The following is a 15981-nucleotide window of genomic DNA, read 5'->3' on the forward strand; positions in this document are numbered from 1 at the left end:
TGATAGTATTTTTCTCAGTTTTCGTGAATCTGTTAGATGCTGACAGCTCAGCGCGTGGAAGCAGGGCGAGCGCTATTCAGCAGGAAGTTAATCTATATCACTCAAGTACGCATGCGCCGAACCTCTCCACAATCTAGGGATGCGTTTGTCTTCATAAAACGGTAAGGTTAGGCCTTTTCTACAATGTGAATTTAAATATACATTGCTGTTAAGTACCAGCCATTCTTACGACACAAACAGTCATTTTAGCCGTGGGGTTTGTGATAAATATATTGCGGAAGGGGTTCAGCCAGCCAGGCTCGTACAGAATGGAGGGGCAACGCCGTCGCCGTGCCGTTGTTTGCTGTACGTGCCGCCGCACAGGGAGACGTCATTTTGAGGGGGAGCGGAGAGTTAAAATGCAGAGTTACGAAAGGACGTACGGTTCATAGACAAGCGGCACGCAGCCGTCATACTTTAAATGCAAACCTTTACCGGTCTCAGAGTGTATTGCTCCCAGTTTTATCATTATTCCCCGCACATCAAGTTACGCCCTTGCGTTAGCTGTAATGGCTACCACCGAGGCTAGTCTGAGTAGCTCTATGGATCCCAACAGCGAAAAGCGGCAGGTTTCCCGTTGTGGTGACAACCCTGCCAACTTCAGGAAACAGAAGTATAATGTGTAAGAAAGAGCTGGATTCAGCATCAGCGAAGCTGTGAAGCATACCAACCGAGCTAACACCCCTAATATTCAAGCTAACTGCGGTTTCCTTCCCTGTAGCGCGCGAAAAGGAGAAAAATAAACTCCCCAATGTTGTTTTTAGAAGAAATCTGGATGTTTGTAAATATTTTCTACTCTGTTGTGAAATATTTGACTGTAAAACACATGTTATGTCAGTTCGCCAACCGCCCTGGTTCTGTGAGCGAATTATAGAATGTAATTAAGAATGACTTTATTTATATTAACACTGCTAACTTACTTTTCTGTCATGATTACATTTACGGTCCAACCATTTGTGAAGAATCTCCCTTTTCCGGGTTTACATCAAACTATGCATTAATTTAGCTGAATTGGTGCATTGTATTCTACTTTTAATTGTCACGCGAAGAAAAATGTGACAGAAAACATCTGACAGTTAACATTTTAATTTATATTTAAATGTTATATTACAATTTAATTTAGTTAATAGTTTATGATAGATGAGTTTAACCATATCTGTAGTAAAAGAAAATACCTATTACAGTGTTGAACATGTTAACATTTTCTAACTAATATTTTCCAAAATAATATTTTGAAAAGTTAGCCCAAATTTAGCCAATGTGGACTCTTAGAAATAGTTTTGGGTGATACTAAAGTTTTTCCTGTCGATATGATATCATTAGTTTATGGTACTTTTTCATTGATACCAATGCTGATACATTTTGACCTTTAAATCACACAACTGCAGTGTGCTTTAATATCTTCATTGTTAGGGCAAAATGAAATATAAATAAAACTCATGAGCATAAATACTTGAAAGCAATGCTTATAAGATAATATTATAATATATTAATAAGTAAATTAGACAAAAATAAGATTAAATTTATTCCTACAATGTTAACATAATTAGACTACGAATTTAGATAAGAATATTTAAATGTTCTTATTAAATATAATGAAAAATATATTAATAATATAATAAAAATAAAACATAGTGCACTTGCATTAAGCCAGAAAAATATAAAAACACAACTCGCCATCACTAACATGTTCAGCATCATCCTGACGTCTCATTGGCTGCTACAGTCATGTGACACGGAACACAGTGAAGGGATACAACATGGCTTTTTTTTACCTAAAACTCTCATCAGTGAAAACAAATATTGCTTCGTATTAGCACAGCGGTATCTCCATATTCAAAAAAGTATCCAATGATTTCACTGGCAGATATCAAAGTATCGACTCCAGAGTATCAATGCACCCTGCCCCAGATACAACCATAGAACACAGCATCCACTCAGGACCGCCTTCTAGTACCGGGTCGTCCTCCTCATCAGGACCGCCTTCTAGTACCGGGTCGGACCTTTTTAATCCTGGTGTGATAGATGGAAGCAGGTGGTGGAAACCTTCCTCAGAGGTTTTCTCCATATTGACATGACAGCATCACACAGTTGCTGCAGGTTTGTCGGCTGCATCCATGATGAGAATCTCCCGTTCCACCACATCCCAAAGCTGCTCTACTGGACTGAGATCTGGTGGCTGTGGAGGCCGTTGGAGTCCAGTGAACTCATCGTCATGTTCTAGAAAGTGACATGGTGGATTGAGTTGCTGCTGTGTGACTGGTTGATTAGATATTTGAAGATGTAGCGCTGAGTTTAGATGTTTTCTTAGTTTCAGATGAAGAGCCCCCTCCATATTTGTTGCATGAATGCAGCCCCTCATCTTTAGTCTGCTCTCCTGAGTGTGATGGAATCCACCGACGAGGTCACGGTGTCCGTGGGCAACGTAGTGATGGTGAAGGCTGACGGTGGGGGTGACTGTGATGACCCCAATAAGACTCAGGTCATCCTCCAGCTCCAGCCAATCACTGCTGGGTATGTACTGAAGCCAGGATATGGATGCAAACTAAAACTACAGTCCACTTTAACATTTAAAAGCACATGAAACGCAGCTACAGTCATGATAATTAGCTTAAACCACCAATACGAAGTATCTGGGTTTTCTTTTCAGAGACGAGTCTGCTGAAACAGATGCAGCCGTCATGGCGGTCGAAGCTCCATCAGGTAAGATAAGAGGCTCTTAAGAATTTGAATCCATAATTTGATCATTATTTCACAAACCTGTTGGTAAATGTTTCTTTTGTTCCCTGTAGAGCAAACGGAGGGCGATGATGTTGAGATCGGCTGTCCCATCACATGTGGCGACTGTAAAGCTGTGCTGCTGGTCAAGAAGTTTGTGTGTCCTGGAATCAATGTGAAATGTGTGAAGGTTGGTTTTCTTCTGCGTGGGGATGCCAGAGAATGACTTATGTAAAACCCACATACAGTAGATTTAAAGTGCTCACACTCCTGAAATAAAGTTCAGGTGACAAAATTCTCACTTTTCTCATATTTACATTTTTTTCTACATTTAAGATATAAATTTTAACAATATATGTCCAGGTCAAATATAAGAACATCATAAAAAGAGTTATAACAACTACTATGATAGTATTCCTAACAACAATAATACCGAAAACAATGATAATAATTATAAACAGCAATAAGAACAGTCATCTTCACCAAAATTAATAGTAATAACTCAGCTTAAAGCTCCTAGGAACGGAGTAAATACAGTTCCTCCCAGTTGGGCCGGGGGAGGTCGCCATGGTAACACATCCTGGCATTTTAACAGGGATGTGTACACCCTTTATGAGGGCGGGAGGTAGACATGGATGATCATGTCATCATACGTGCTTTGTTTCTTTACGAAGTTCCAGGCTGGAAAACATGATATGCTGTTAACAGTTTACAGGACCTCACTCTAAAGCAGCGTTAGAAACAGCTGTTCTCTCTGGTCCTTCAGTTTTGGCTCAGCTGAGCCTGTAATGAAAAGCAAAGAACAAGAAATCCTCCATTTTTTGTAATTACTGCATGATGATGCCACAGTATCTGTTGGTATATACTGAATACAAAAAGAAAATTCAGCTAAAACCTTTGCTGAACTTGATTATTGAGATCAAGTTCCAGACCATTTCTGTGGGAAAATATCCTTTTTTTGCTGTAGTTCCCCATCTGGAGTCCCTGAGGATCACAGTGGGTGCACAGGGGCTTTACTCCAATTCTAATAAGCCCAGTTCTATTTTCTCACAAATTCCATGTTTTCAGTTTTCATCCGCAGAATTCTGTTTACTCTGTAGCCTCATGTTTTCCAACAGGAATGTGTCTCATGTCGTGGATGTAGGAAAGATTTTTACACCAATTTTTAAAAAGTTATTTCAGCTGCAGAGGCCTTAATGACAAAGTTTCTAGACAGGAAAGAGGTCAGCGACAGAGGGGGGGACCTGCAGCAAAGGGCTTTAGACCCCGCTGCATGGTGGCGCCGTGGTACCGGGATTCAAACCTGCTCCGGCTGCATGGCGGCGCCGTGGTACCGGGATTCAAACCTGCTCCGGCTGCATGGTGGCGCCGTGGTACCGGGATTCAAACCTGCTCCGGCTGCATGGTGGCGCCGTGGTACCGGGATTCAAACCTGCTCCGGCTGCATGGCGGCGCCGTGGTACCGGGATTCAAACCTGCTCCGGCTGCATGGCGGCGCCGTGGTACCGGGATTCAAACCTGCTCCGGCTGCATGGCGGCGCCGTGGTACCGGGATTCAAACCTGCTCCGGCTGCATGGCGGCGCCGTGGTACCGGGATTCAAACCTGCTCCGGCTGCATGGCGGCGCCGTGGTACCGGGATTCGAACCTGCTCCAGCTGCATGGCGATGCCGTGGTACCGGGATTCAAACCTGCGCCGGCTGCACGGTGGCGCCGTGGTACCGGGATTCAAACCTGCGCCGGCTGCATGGTGGTGACTTTGTCTGTGTTTAATCATACGACCCTACTCCTGAACGATGTCGGCTTCATTAGTTCTGTTTCTGGAACTGCAGGAAGTAGAAGAATTATTTCATGAATGTCTCTACAGAATCTTTACGAATCAAACAGTTGGGTGAGCAAAGATATCACAGCTGCTTTCACACAATCGCTTCCATTCAGATCAAATCACAAAAAGTAAACAAATGAATTAAAATCAATACTTTTTCCTGAGCTCAGTTAAAAAGATGTAAATGAAAAATAATCCGCTCAAAAACAGACTGAACCACATTCAGGTTTAAAGTTTTCTCATAATGTAAACCACATGGAAATCCCAGAAGATCAGCAGAAGATACTCAGACCAACAACCAGTCTTTTAAATCCCCTTTCATCCTCTTTCTGATGCTCAGTTTGAACTTAGGTCGTCTTCACCATGTCTGCATGATGCTGCCGTGTGATTGGCTGCTTGGATATCTGCGTTAACAGAAAGTTGAACAGGCGGGGCTAATAAAACATATCTGTGATCTCTCCTGCAGTATGAAGACCAGCTGATCAGTCCCAAGCAGTTTGTACACATCTCTGGAAAAGCCACTCTGAAAGACTGGAAGAGAGCCATCAGGATGGGCGGAGTCATGCTGCGGTGAGGGGATTAACAACCTAAAACCACATCGTTACCTGTAACAAACACCGACGACCTGGTGGAATATTCTTTCTTAATTCTTCCTCTTTTGTTTCTGTTCAGAAAAATGATGGATTCAGGCCAGCTGGACTTCTACCAGCACAGCACGCTGTGCACCAACACGTGTCGCAGCACCAAGTTTGACCTTTTAATCAACAACACTCGCTTCCCTCCAGGCAGCAGTGGGCTCAGCACGCCCACGTCCTCTCAGGGTGAGAAGATTCCCAACATTCAGGGTAAAATGTGGTTTTTCAGAGCACAGACTGCCTCTGGTTAACTACACTGCTTGTGTTCAGTCACATGACAGCGTGAAGGGATGGGAAGACTGATATCAATGCCATGATCAGTTCTGGTTACCAATCTGGTTCTTTATCAATTCCTGACCCAATTTTTTAAAGAAGAAGAAACAAGATTGACTATTTAATATCTAAACCGAGTAATCGGTAATCTGATCTGGATGCCAGAACTACAGATCTGCTCTGGAAAGGGTCAATAATGCATCACTTCATATAAAAACTGTAGATGTTCACATGAAGTCAACTAAGACTGCAATAAAATAAACACCGGCCCTGTATGGGGACTCGAATACTAGGTGCTTTGGAAAATTTAGAACTGGTTCCTGAGTGGAACCTGGTTTTGATTCCCATCCCTAGTCAGAGATGAGAGAAGGCATCTGAGTATTTTCAGCGTTTAGAGGGGAGTTAACGCTCCAGATACCTGGGTGATGTCATAGATCTTTGTAGGTTAAACAAGAAAGATTTAAGCTTCGTGTTCTCGACTGCAGCTTCAGACCAGCTTCTTTTTAGATAAAAACAAGGAAAATCTTGGATGTCTAGCAGTACTTTGATCAGGGATAGGTAAAAGTTGGGATTAGGGCTGGGTATCGTCACTAAAATCCTGAATCAATTAAGTTTGATTCACAACAGCCTACTTCAATTTGATTTCAAATAAATCCGATTAGATTACAAATCGATTCACTTATAGCTAATTATGTTACACCACCTATATTTCTTGGATAATAAAGACATTCTCAGATGACTTTATTTTTATTATTATTATTTTTTTTTAATAAAATATTGAGTGAATTTACTTGACAGTCAAAGTAGGTTATCTGGGAGTAATCAGATTACTGTAATAATCTAATTTGACACCTTTACATTAATTTCTGAAACACCAGAACAATCCAGTGTTTCCCAGATTCCCAGCCAGAAATGTTGTGATGGAAACACTCAGGACTTTTTAAATGTCCCGATGAAAGCATTTCATTCCGCGGATATTATCACCAGCATCAACCTGTTTACTGTTTGATAAAAGGACGAAGTGTAAACCTGTTGTAGAGGAAATTTGACTTTAAATGATCACACCGGATTTATTTTAAACTACGTGTGCGGTGACATCACTTCCTATTGTTGAACATGACGGCTCCGTTAGCATTAGCTGCTAATATGAGCGGTAATATGCTGCAAAAGACTTTATAGGTGGATGTCATCCACACTGGTGAATGAAAACATCTGAATGTGACATCATCTCAGCAAGAGAAGCTGATTGGACGGAGGAAACCAGTTGTGTTTATGTATACAGAAATCTCACCGAGCCTCTGTAAGTCATGCAAGAATAGAGCCATGTTAGCGGAAATGAGGTCATTTTAAAAAATCGATCTCCAAATTTTTTTAATCAATATTGTATTTATTTCATTTGAATTGATTGAAATCGACGAATCGATTTTTTTTTAACCTAGCCCTCGTTGGGCCAAATTCTGCTTTTTTCCTGCTTCTGTAAATATGCATATTAGGGTTTTTATGGCGTTGGTGCTTGATGACATAAGTACATCTGCAACCATGAGGTGTATTTGAACACCGCTGGAGTCATAGTAATGGGAACACTTGTTAGGGTGTAAATATCAGTATATTTGTTACTGGAGAAGAATAAATGTAGATGGCATAAAGCACAAATGATAAAAGTTTCAGGCTTTCCTAAAAACAAAACTTTCAGGATGGATATGAATATCTCTTTGGAAAGATGATGCTGTAGCTCTAAACCTGTCGGATCAGGAACATTTTCTCTGCACAGACTCTGATCGGGTGAAGAGGTTTTAGTTCACAGTTTAGTTATTAAACATCTCATTATGTCACATTTATGCTTCAGATAATAAAGAAACTTTGAAGAGTTTATCCTTGACGTGGAGTTTTTATTGAATCTGCTCTCCAAAAAGCTCCTTATTTTCTGCCGTTTAGGTGGTTAATATTTATTAGAACGTTTGTTGTTGACTATAAATCATTCACACATATCTACCAGACCCATGTTTGGTTTCCAGACTTTACAACAAACCCAGGTCATTTAAATTTGGTTCTGAATTATGTGAGTTCTGGTCAGTTTTGTGCAAATATAGTTTCATAAAACTGCGTTTGTAATGTTTATCATTCATGCCTTTCACACAAGCTTCTGTTTGCATGTAAACAGCAGCGCAGGTGGTCCTGGGTAACGGCAGGGCAGCGGGTGAGGATCGAGCCGAGGTTCTGAGCGGGAAGTTGGACTGGATCTCGAGCTCGCTGGATTCTGGAGACAAGAAGGGATTCAGCGAGATCTCAGGTGATAGAGAAGATGCAAGCAAATACAGATCACTGCAGCCAGAAAGAGGACGAGAAGACGCCTGAGATTCTGTGTCTGTTTGTCCACAGAGGACACGCTGAACTTCTGGAAGGGCATCGCTGATGTGGGTTTACTGAGCGAGGTGGTGACCAACATCAACACAGAGCTGGTGCAGCTGCTGAACGGGGTCCTGCAGCACAGAGAGCAGCCAGTCCTACAGGACACAGGTACATTACCCACATATATGGAGAGAAATCTGCTCAGTTCGGTTACAGATGTGTTGTATGTAACTTGTAAATGTGTGTTCACATCCATACAGATATTAAGCACTTTGATTGCACTTTGATTAACTGTGTGACAGCCTGATGGGTGCAGGTATATTATTTTATTTATCAGGAGACTGACCCTTGCTGATAAAAGTCGTAAAACACCTGAGCTAAAGCGTCACAACCATTACATGAAGACCTGTTAGAGCAGCGGCCACATCCAAGAAATATTCCATTTGTATCGTTCCAGGTGAACAGGAGTCGTTCCCACCCTGGATTTAACTTTGTCTGCTTTCATAAAATGAACAAACAAGTCTGACGTCGTGTTTCAGTTAAAACACAAGACAAAGAGACCATTCAGATGAAATAAAACCAGAATGATTTGAGACCATGGCAGAGTAGGACGAGTTAACATGAGAAGATGGTAACCTGTTACACCACCAGGACACGGAGAAGCTGAACAACCCTTATAGGTAGAAGACAGCAGCTGTTCAGCATGTAAATAACATGATAAATAAAGTCACTAATATTAATATCAGCTACTGAACCAAAAGTGAAGAAACAACTAACATGTATAAACCTTCCCGACTCAGAAACGTAATCATTGAAGCTCCCTAACATCGGATAATTCAGCATCCGTCTTGCATCCTGTCTCTTCTCTGAGATCTCTCCAGCCAGTAAAAGTCAGTGTGGCGTGTGATGTGTTGCTATGCTGTAAAGTGACGGTCGGGGCTGGAAAATAAAAGTTATGAAGTAGTTCTCCATCCTCTGGATGCTGCAGGACAACAACAGCTCCAGGAACCAACATGATGAACGTCCGTCATGTTGGCCAGTCAGAAACAGTCCTAGTCCCATCCATCCATCCATCCGTCCGTCCATCCACTCACTCACCCATCCATCCATCCACCCATCTGTCCGTCCATCCATCCATCCATCCATCTACCCACTCACTCATCCATCCATCCATCCATCCATCTACCCACTCACTCATCCATCCGTCCGTCCGTCCGTCCATCCACCCATCCATCCACCCACCCACCCATCCATCCGTCCATCCATCCACCCGTCCGTCCATCCATCCGTCCGTATATCCACTCACTCACCCATCCGTCCATCCATCCATCCACCCGTCCGTCCATCCACTCACTCACCCATCCATTCATCCATCTATCCATCCATCTATCCATCCACTCACTCATTCACTCACTCACCCATCCATCCATCCATCCATCCATCCATCCATCCATCCATCCCTCTACCCACTCACTCATCCGTCCATCCATCCACCCATCCATCCATCCATCCATCCACCCATCCACCCGTCCGTTCATCTATCCGTCCGTCCGTCCATCCACTCACTCACCCATCCATCCATCCATCCATCCATCCCTCTACCCACTCACTCATCCGTCCATCCATCCACCCATCCATCCATCCATCCATCCATCCATCCATCCATCCATCCATCCACCCATCCATCCATCCGTCCATCTATCCGTCCGTCCATCCACTCACCCATCCATCCATCCATCCATCCATCCATCTTTCCAATTTTAAAATAACTATAGAAGATCATCCAATTAAAATCCAGATGTCCCAGTTCATCCAGTGCCAGTGTCTCCCATTTCTCTTTATATGAACCAAGTAAACCACCCAAAATACACATACATATGTACAAATACTTACATACTGCATATACATTTATGTACATAAACAGAAGTGTGGACACACTTTCCTATTGAACCCTGCGGGTTAGTGCATCCAAACGTTTGACTGATACTGTATAAAAAAGATTAAGTGAAAACACCCGTTAAAGTCTCTCCTCTTCACTGTATCTTGCAAAAACCGTCTTCTTGACACTCTTTTTAAACGTGATCATGCCTGGACTTTGCTGTGGATCCTCTCAGTCTGTTCCACAGTTTTACTCCAAGGACATGAAGCCTAAATCTCACCTCAGAGAGTTTCCCTTTTAAAAAACTCTTTCAGGACGTTTTCTGAGAATAACACGTTTATTGCTTCATACGTGGTTTGTAGCGTGTAAAACTGAACCAGATCAGGAAAATTTAATCTTCAGATTTTAAGTGGATGTTTCTAAAATCTGTGTGTAACATATGAATGTTTATAAAGTTTGTTTTATGTGTGTAAAGTTATTTTACATGTTTAAATTTGGCACACATTTATGAGAACCCAAAGTTCTTTTACACATTTGTAACCTTGATTGAGTGGATTTTCTCTGCAGAATATAACCAAACATAGAAGATCTAACACTGAGGAACATGAATGTGAATCAGAAAGAAAGAATAAATTCAGCAGATGGAGGAAAATCAGCTTTAGGTGCTCTAAAGAAATGACTTCTGATATCAGCTGAATTTCTTCCTCCTTTCTTACTGACCAAGTGACCTTGTGATTGGTTGCCACACTGATCCCAGATTCCTGTCTGATAGAGGTGGCGGTCCTCAGTAATCTGGCTCAAGTCTTTGGCCTACTGGACTCTGTCAAGAAGATTCTGGAGAAAAGGAAGCAGCAGACGGATCCCAGCCAGGAGCAGATCCTCAGCACGCTGGCCAGTAAGTACCATCCTGGTCCTGCGACTTACAGTCAGGTGCACCATATATATATAATTTAACACGCTTTTCAATGTTAATTCATACCGACTGACATGAACCAAGGCGTAAACATTATATTACACTTACAACAATTACAGTAAACCCTTAACACTACTGCCTCATCATGAGTGGGATCGAGCAGAGAGACATACCGGCTCAGACGTTGCCCGTTCTAACAAGGTCTGCGTCAGGTACTGAGGAACCAGGGTACTATGGTGAGGATAGGAAAATGAGATGCGAACAAGGCACTGTTTAGGGCTGCAATGATTAGTCAACGTTGTCAACAGTAGTCAACAATAAAAATTGAATCTAACCATTAATTACTGACGGCAAAAAAAAAAAAACAAAAAAAAAAAACCTACAGAGTGAGACATCGTCTTCTTTTTTTTTTATCTCTGCTTAGAGTTGCACATGCGCAATAAAGTCCGCCAGGGTAAAAATATGGCAGCAGACCAGGAAACAAAACGGTGGCAGAGGACGTCAAAAGTCTGGGATACCTTCACATTAAACTTACTAAATAAATTAAATACATGTGAGATTTGTAAAGCGGACCTTGGCAATGCTCAAACATTTAAAGAGGAGGAACGACGGACTTACATAACAACAAGATGCAAGATTTCAAAGCTGAAATTGAAATAAGAGCCATTTAATAAATATGAGATACATAATCCGATTAGTTGACTAATCGTTTTAATAGTCGATGACTAATCGACTATCAGAACAGTCATTAGTTGTAGCCCTAGTTGGAATGCTACTACGCTACTAACCCTAGTGGGCGGGGCTACATGAAGCATGACTGAGAACAGACTGTCCACAGATGGTCTTCTACACATTCTCCACATTCTACACTGACACTGAAACACATAGTTCAGTGTTCCAACATCCGCAAACAGCAACTGCTATCACAGTTAGTCTGAGGAGACAACTGCAAGAAGAAAACAACTACATTACCAAAAGCTTCTACTGTGCTTACACCAATAACTTAAAACAGCTGCTCTTTTTCTAATATTGTACAAGATTGAGGCCAAATGTAATAAATAAACAGATAAAATACGAACCTTGTGCTCTGCTCAAACTTCCCACCAGCTCTGTTCTTCTCACCGTTGTCTGTCTCTCGGGTGAAAACGCACCGTGGGCCCTAGAAACCCAGAGAGTTCTGTTATGTCAGTGAATTTGCAGCGTTTTCCTCTTGCAGTTGTTTTCATTTATACAGCGCTTGTCTGCATTTGCAGCGCGTTTGCACCTGTCGGCCACCGTATTAGTGAGGTACAGGATGTCAGCATTGCCATGGCAACCTGACTGTACAACTGAAGACTGAGCTCAGTAGGCTGGTACACAGGTACCAGGTGATGGGTCCTTTCAGACCATCTATGGACAGTCTGTTCTCAGGCAGGTTCGGGGGACAGTGACCGACCAATCACATGTCCAGCACACAGAATACGAACTTTTACCGACCAGCAGATGATGCACAGTCCCACAACAAAAACTTTTACAGAACTCCGGCTCACAGCTGCACAATAGATTTGTGGTGTTTTGTGATTTTTAGGATTTTGTTAGTATTCATTTATATATTTTTAGTATTTTGGGGTGTGTGTAATAAGTATATGGGGTGTGTGTAATAGGTCCAGAGCAGGGTAGGTAAGTTTGGTGCTCGAGAGCTACAGTCCTGCAAGTTTTAGATGTTTCCCTGTTTAAACACGCCTGATTCGAATGAAGGAGTCACTGAGTAGAATTTGATAAGGTGTTGGATCCATTTAATGGCAACAGGTGCATTCGAGCAGGGAAACATCTAAAACCTGCAGGACTGCAGCTCTCGATGACCAGGCCTGATCTAGGGGGTGGGACTGTGTGTAGAATCTGGACCAAGCTCTGAATGACTTGTGTTGACTGAGTTGTTGCTGCAATGTGAAGACGATAATGGGTCTATCTAACATGAGAAAAATATAAATAAATACTTGAGTGTTTAAACTGGATTTTCATGTTCTGAATCAGCATCAGTGATAATTTAGTGTAGGTGAAGCCCACTGACCCAGTAACCACTAAATAACCTTCTTTTCCTGAAGTGGAATTAAATAAAAGATACTAACATTTTTATATTGTACCAATATCTTTACTATTTTAACTAAACAGAAGTAATCTGAGTGGACAATGACACACGTGGTAGTAAGAGAAATATGGAAAAGGTAGTGTCCATTACTTTTCCTCAAGGTGTGGCCTTCTTAAATGATTCTGATAATATGCATCAGATATTCCGGCTCATCATTAGACAGCTGGAAGCTCGCTCCCTGGCGCCGACATCCACATTATGTCATCTCCTCAGGTTGTCATAGTGATCCTTCTGACGTCTGGGAGATAAAAGTTTAGCCCTCAAACCAAGTATTCTGCACAGGAAGAGGAAAAGGCTTTAACTGGCTGAATCTATAGGTTGGTTATTGTTGATTTTAATCTTCAGATTGGATCAGAAACTTTCAAATATTTTCAGCCTGTAGACATAAAATAATGAGGAAGGGAGTTTTCTGCCTCTGTAAACTTATCAGTAAGTATGATGCCTGCAAACAGATGCCTGACATGGATGAAGAGTCGCATGGGGACAAAAACCTGCAAACCATAACAAATGTGATTAAACATGTGCAAAATGAAGATCAAGGGTTTTGTTCTGCAGAGGATTAGAGATGCACTTAAAGGCCAGAGGTCATGTTTTTGCGTTATTTGACTTGATGTTTTCTGATTAGTATTGATAAAAGTTTGTCAGCTGACTCGTTGTGTCTCCTCAGACCTGGAAGTCCAGTTGGAGGAGCAGAAGAAGCAGCAACAGGTTCGAGCTCTTCTTTCCTGCCCGCAGAGCAGCAAAAACAAAACTCCCAACAAGCGACCAACCAAGAGGCCTCGTCTTCAGAGGCCCGCCTCCACCACCACCCTCCTGACGTCCCCCATCAACCAGCAGGCTGCCCTGCAGCCACAGCAGTTCACCGTCCTCTCCCCCATCTCACTGTCCTCCGTGGGCCAGCCGTTCACCGTGGCGGGGCTGCCCATCGTCTCCCTGGCTCAGTCCTCCAACACCGTCACCCTCCTCCCCGCCGGCTCGCAGCTCTTCACCCGCTACATGGTCGCCGGAGACGGGAAGGCGGACACCATCACCTTGCACCCGTCGTCCGGCCTCACCCTGGTGGGCGCCACCACTGTGCAGGACTCCAGCCAGCTGGTGAGCCCCGTGGAGCTGATGCAGCTGAGCCAGCAGGGCGGCGGTGCGGAGGTGGTGCCCATCGATGGCCAGATGGTGGACGGCACCATGCTGGTGCAGCAGGAGGTGATGCAAGGAGAGGTGGAGGCTGGCCAGGAGCACACAGTCATCGAGATCAACCCCACCCCCGTAGAACAGGCGGTGGGAGTGATGGAGCTGCAGCTGACCGAGGGGTCGGGCAGAGACGGGGCCACCATGGTGGTCCAGAGCGGGATGGAGGGGACGATGGCGGAGGAGACGCAGTGCCAAATGCAGGAGGTGCAGACTGAAGGGGTCCAGGGGCTGCAGCTGGACGCCAGCGGGCAGCTGTCGGGGGTTCGGATCGTGGTGATCGAGGAAAATACTCAGGACGAAAATAAAGTCAAATGAAGGCCATTTTAACCCCCCCACCCCCCGGCACAGCAGGCAGAAACTCGCTCATCAGACTGTAAATACACAGGAATAACAAACCGCTGGAACCGAAGACCAAGCAACTACAGCGGCCATGTTTTTCCTCATCGCTGTGTTTGTTCAGTTTGTTCATCGCAGCAAAGGCCATCAGAGCAAAGAGCAACTTAGTTTAGTCTGAAGGTCGGTTCTGGTTTATCACAACTTTAGTTCTTCATTTTCTCTGGCTTCCGCCCATCTAACCCCGTCCTAAACATGCACTGCTAGCTATAAGATGACCCCAAAGGCTAATATTTAGCCAAAGGACACATCAGATCAGAGGAACATTTACTGTAATTATCAGGTTTAACTCGCTGATTCTTCATGTTTATTTCCACCCAAACGATAAACAAATAAACTCCTCTTCATCTTGTCAGAAATTGCTGCCACCTGTGTGTTTACAGCTTGGAGACAAGTGCATAAAAAGCTTTCCTATGGAGATGGTCTCATTCACCATGGTGGAACACATTTTAAGCTCTTTTACTTTTAAAATCAAATTAAATATCAGGTTAACCTGATACATGAAGCAGGAAAAAAATGTTTGGAACTTAGATTAAAAATGGGGACAAAGTTGTTATAAACCACAAGTTTCCTTCAAGCCGCTGTGAACAAACTGAAAACAAGACTGTAAATGTTAGAGCGGACATGTTTGGCTTTAACATGGTGCTGATGATCCATCAGTTCACCCCCGCTGCCCACCGGGCTCATTACCAGTAACAGTGTTGGCATTAAAAAGGCGGATTAATTGCACTGTTTGTCGTGTTGTAGTGGCACCCAAGCTGTGTTGTTTTTGCACTGTTTGATGTTCTTTCAGGACAATGGGGCGAAGCTAACATTTCTTCTGAAGACTGACCCCCCTCTCTGGGCTTACCGAGGGTTCTTTTCTTTTTGTGCAAAGCTGAATAGAAACGGACTGAACTCCTCACTGGAACTCACATATTCCCAGTGTCTGCTTGTGTTGCTTTTTTTTTCTATCATTAGATAGCGTGAGCTAACGGGCTGTTTATTTAAGTTAGGATATAAAAGAAAATATATCCATAATGTCAAATTTGCTTGTATTTTACATTTGTAAAGTAGTGACATATTTATTAGTTGTAGAGGTGGGCCTGCTTCAAGGTGCAAACATGGATTAAATTAAGCTCTTTGTTATAGTTCACACCAACCTGTTCAAAACTTGTGCTTTTTCCAATAATTTAATTTAACAAATGAGGGGATTTGCATATTCAATTTGTAATGTGTTTTAATATCAGATTAAAACGAAGAAACAAGGTGTTGTTCAGTGCTTCACCACCAGGGGGCGCTGTGCGTTCACTGTTGAGAGATTTAAACTGAAGCTGGTGGATACTGTCTCCTGCTGTAATCTGTGACTCCACAGCTCCTCGGTTATCACATTTCCATCCTCTCGCAGCCTCCTACGCTTAAATACAGGCCCCGCGTGGGAAATGCATGCAGAGTTTTAGCTGCACACAAACCAGAGGGCTGAAATGAAAACCCACATGACATGATTTCAGTTGTGTTTCTGTTGTGTACATAAAGGAATACATCCCGCCCCAACAACCACCACCACCACCACCATGTAGCTTCATTCAGTCTCTAAATGGGTCTAGTGGGGGGACCAGGTCGGACCTGAGAGCCACCTGAGTCATTCTGAGCTTGTTCCATC

General features: G+C 43.1%; 1 protein-coding gene across 2 annotated transcripts; it reads left to right on the plus strand.

Annotated features, from left to right (window-relative positions):
- The first annotated feature begins 106 nt into the window (after positions 1–106).
- gmeb1 (glucocorticoid modulatory element binding protein 1) lies at positions 107–15586 on the plus strand. Of its 2 annotated transcripts, XM_042011472.1 has the most exons (10): positions 107–161; positions 2351–2553; positions 2690–2742; positions 2832–2947; positions 5048–5151; positions 5254–5402; positions 7651–7779; positions 7869–8006; positions 10475–10612; positions 13426–15586. In XM_042011472.1, exons 2-10 carry the CDS (start codon positions 2426–2428, stop codon positions 14259–14261), a joined length of 1791 nt encoding a protein of 596 aa, XP_041867406.1. In that variant the 5' UTR covers positions 107–161; positions 2351–2425; the 3' UTR covers positions 14262–15586. The 2 variants fall into 2 exon arrangements, with proteins under 2 accessions (XP_041867406.1, XP_041867407.1); XM_042011473.1 differs by lacking the exon at positions 107–161 and having other exon boundaries at positions 10490–10612.
- The last annotated feature ends 395 nt before the right edge of the window (positions 15587–15981 follow it).

Source organism: Melanotaenia boesemani, chromosome 17 (assembly GCF_017639745.1).
Source record: "Melanotaenia boesemani isolate fMelBoe1 chromosome 17, fMelBoe1.pri, whole genome shotgun sequence".
NCBI lineage: Eukaryota > Metazoa > Chordata > Actinopteri > Atheriniformes > Melanotaeniidae > Melanotaenia > Melanotaenia boesemani.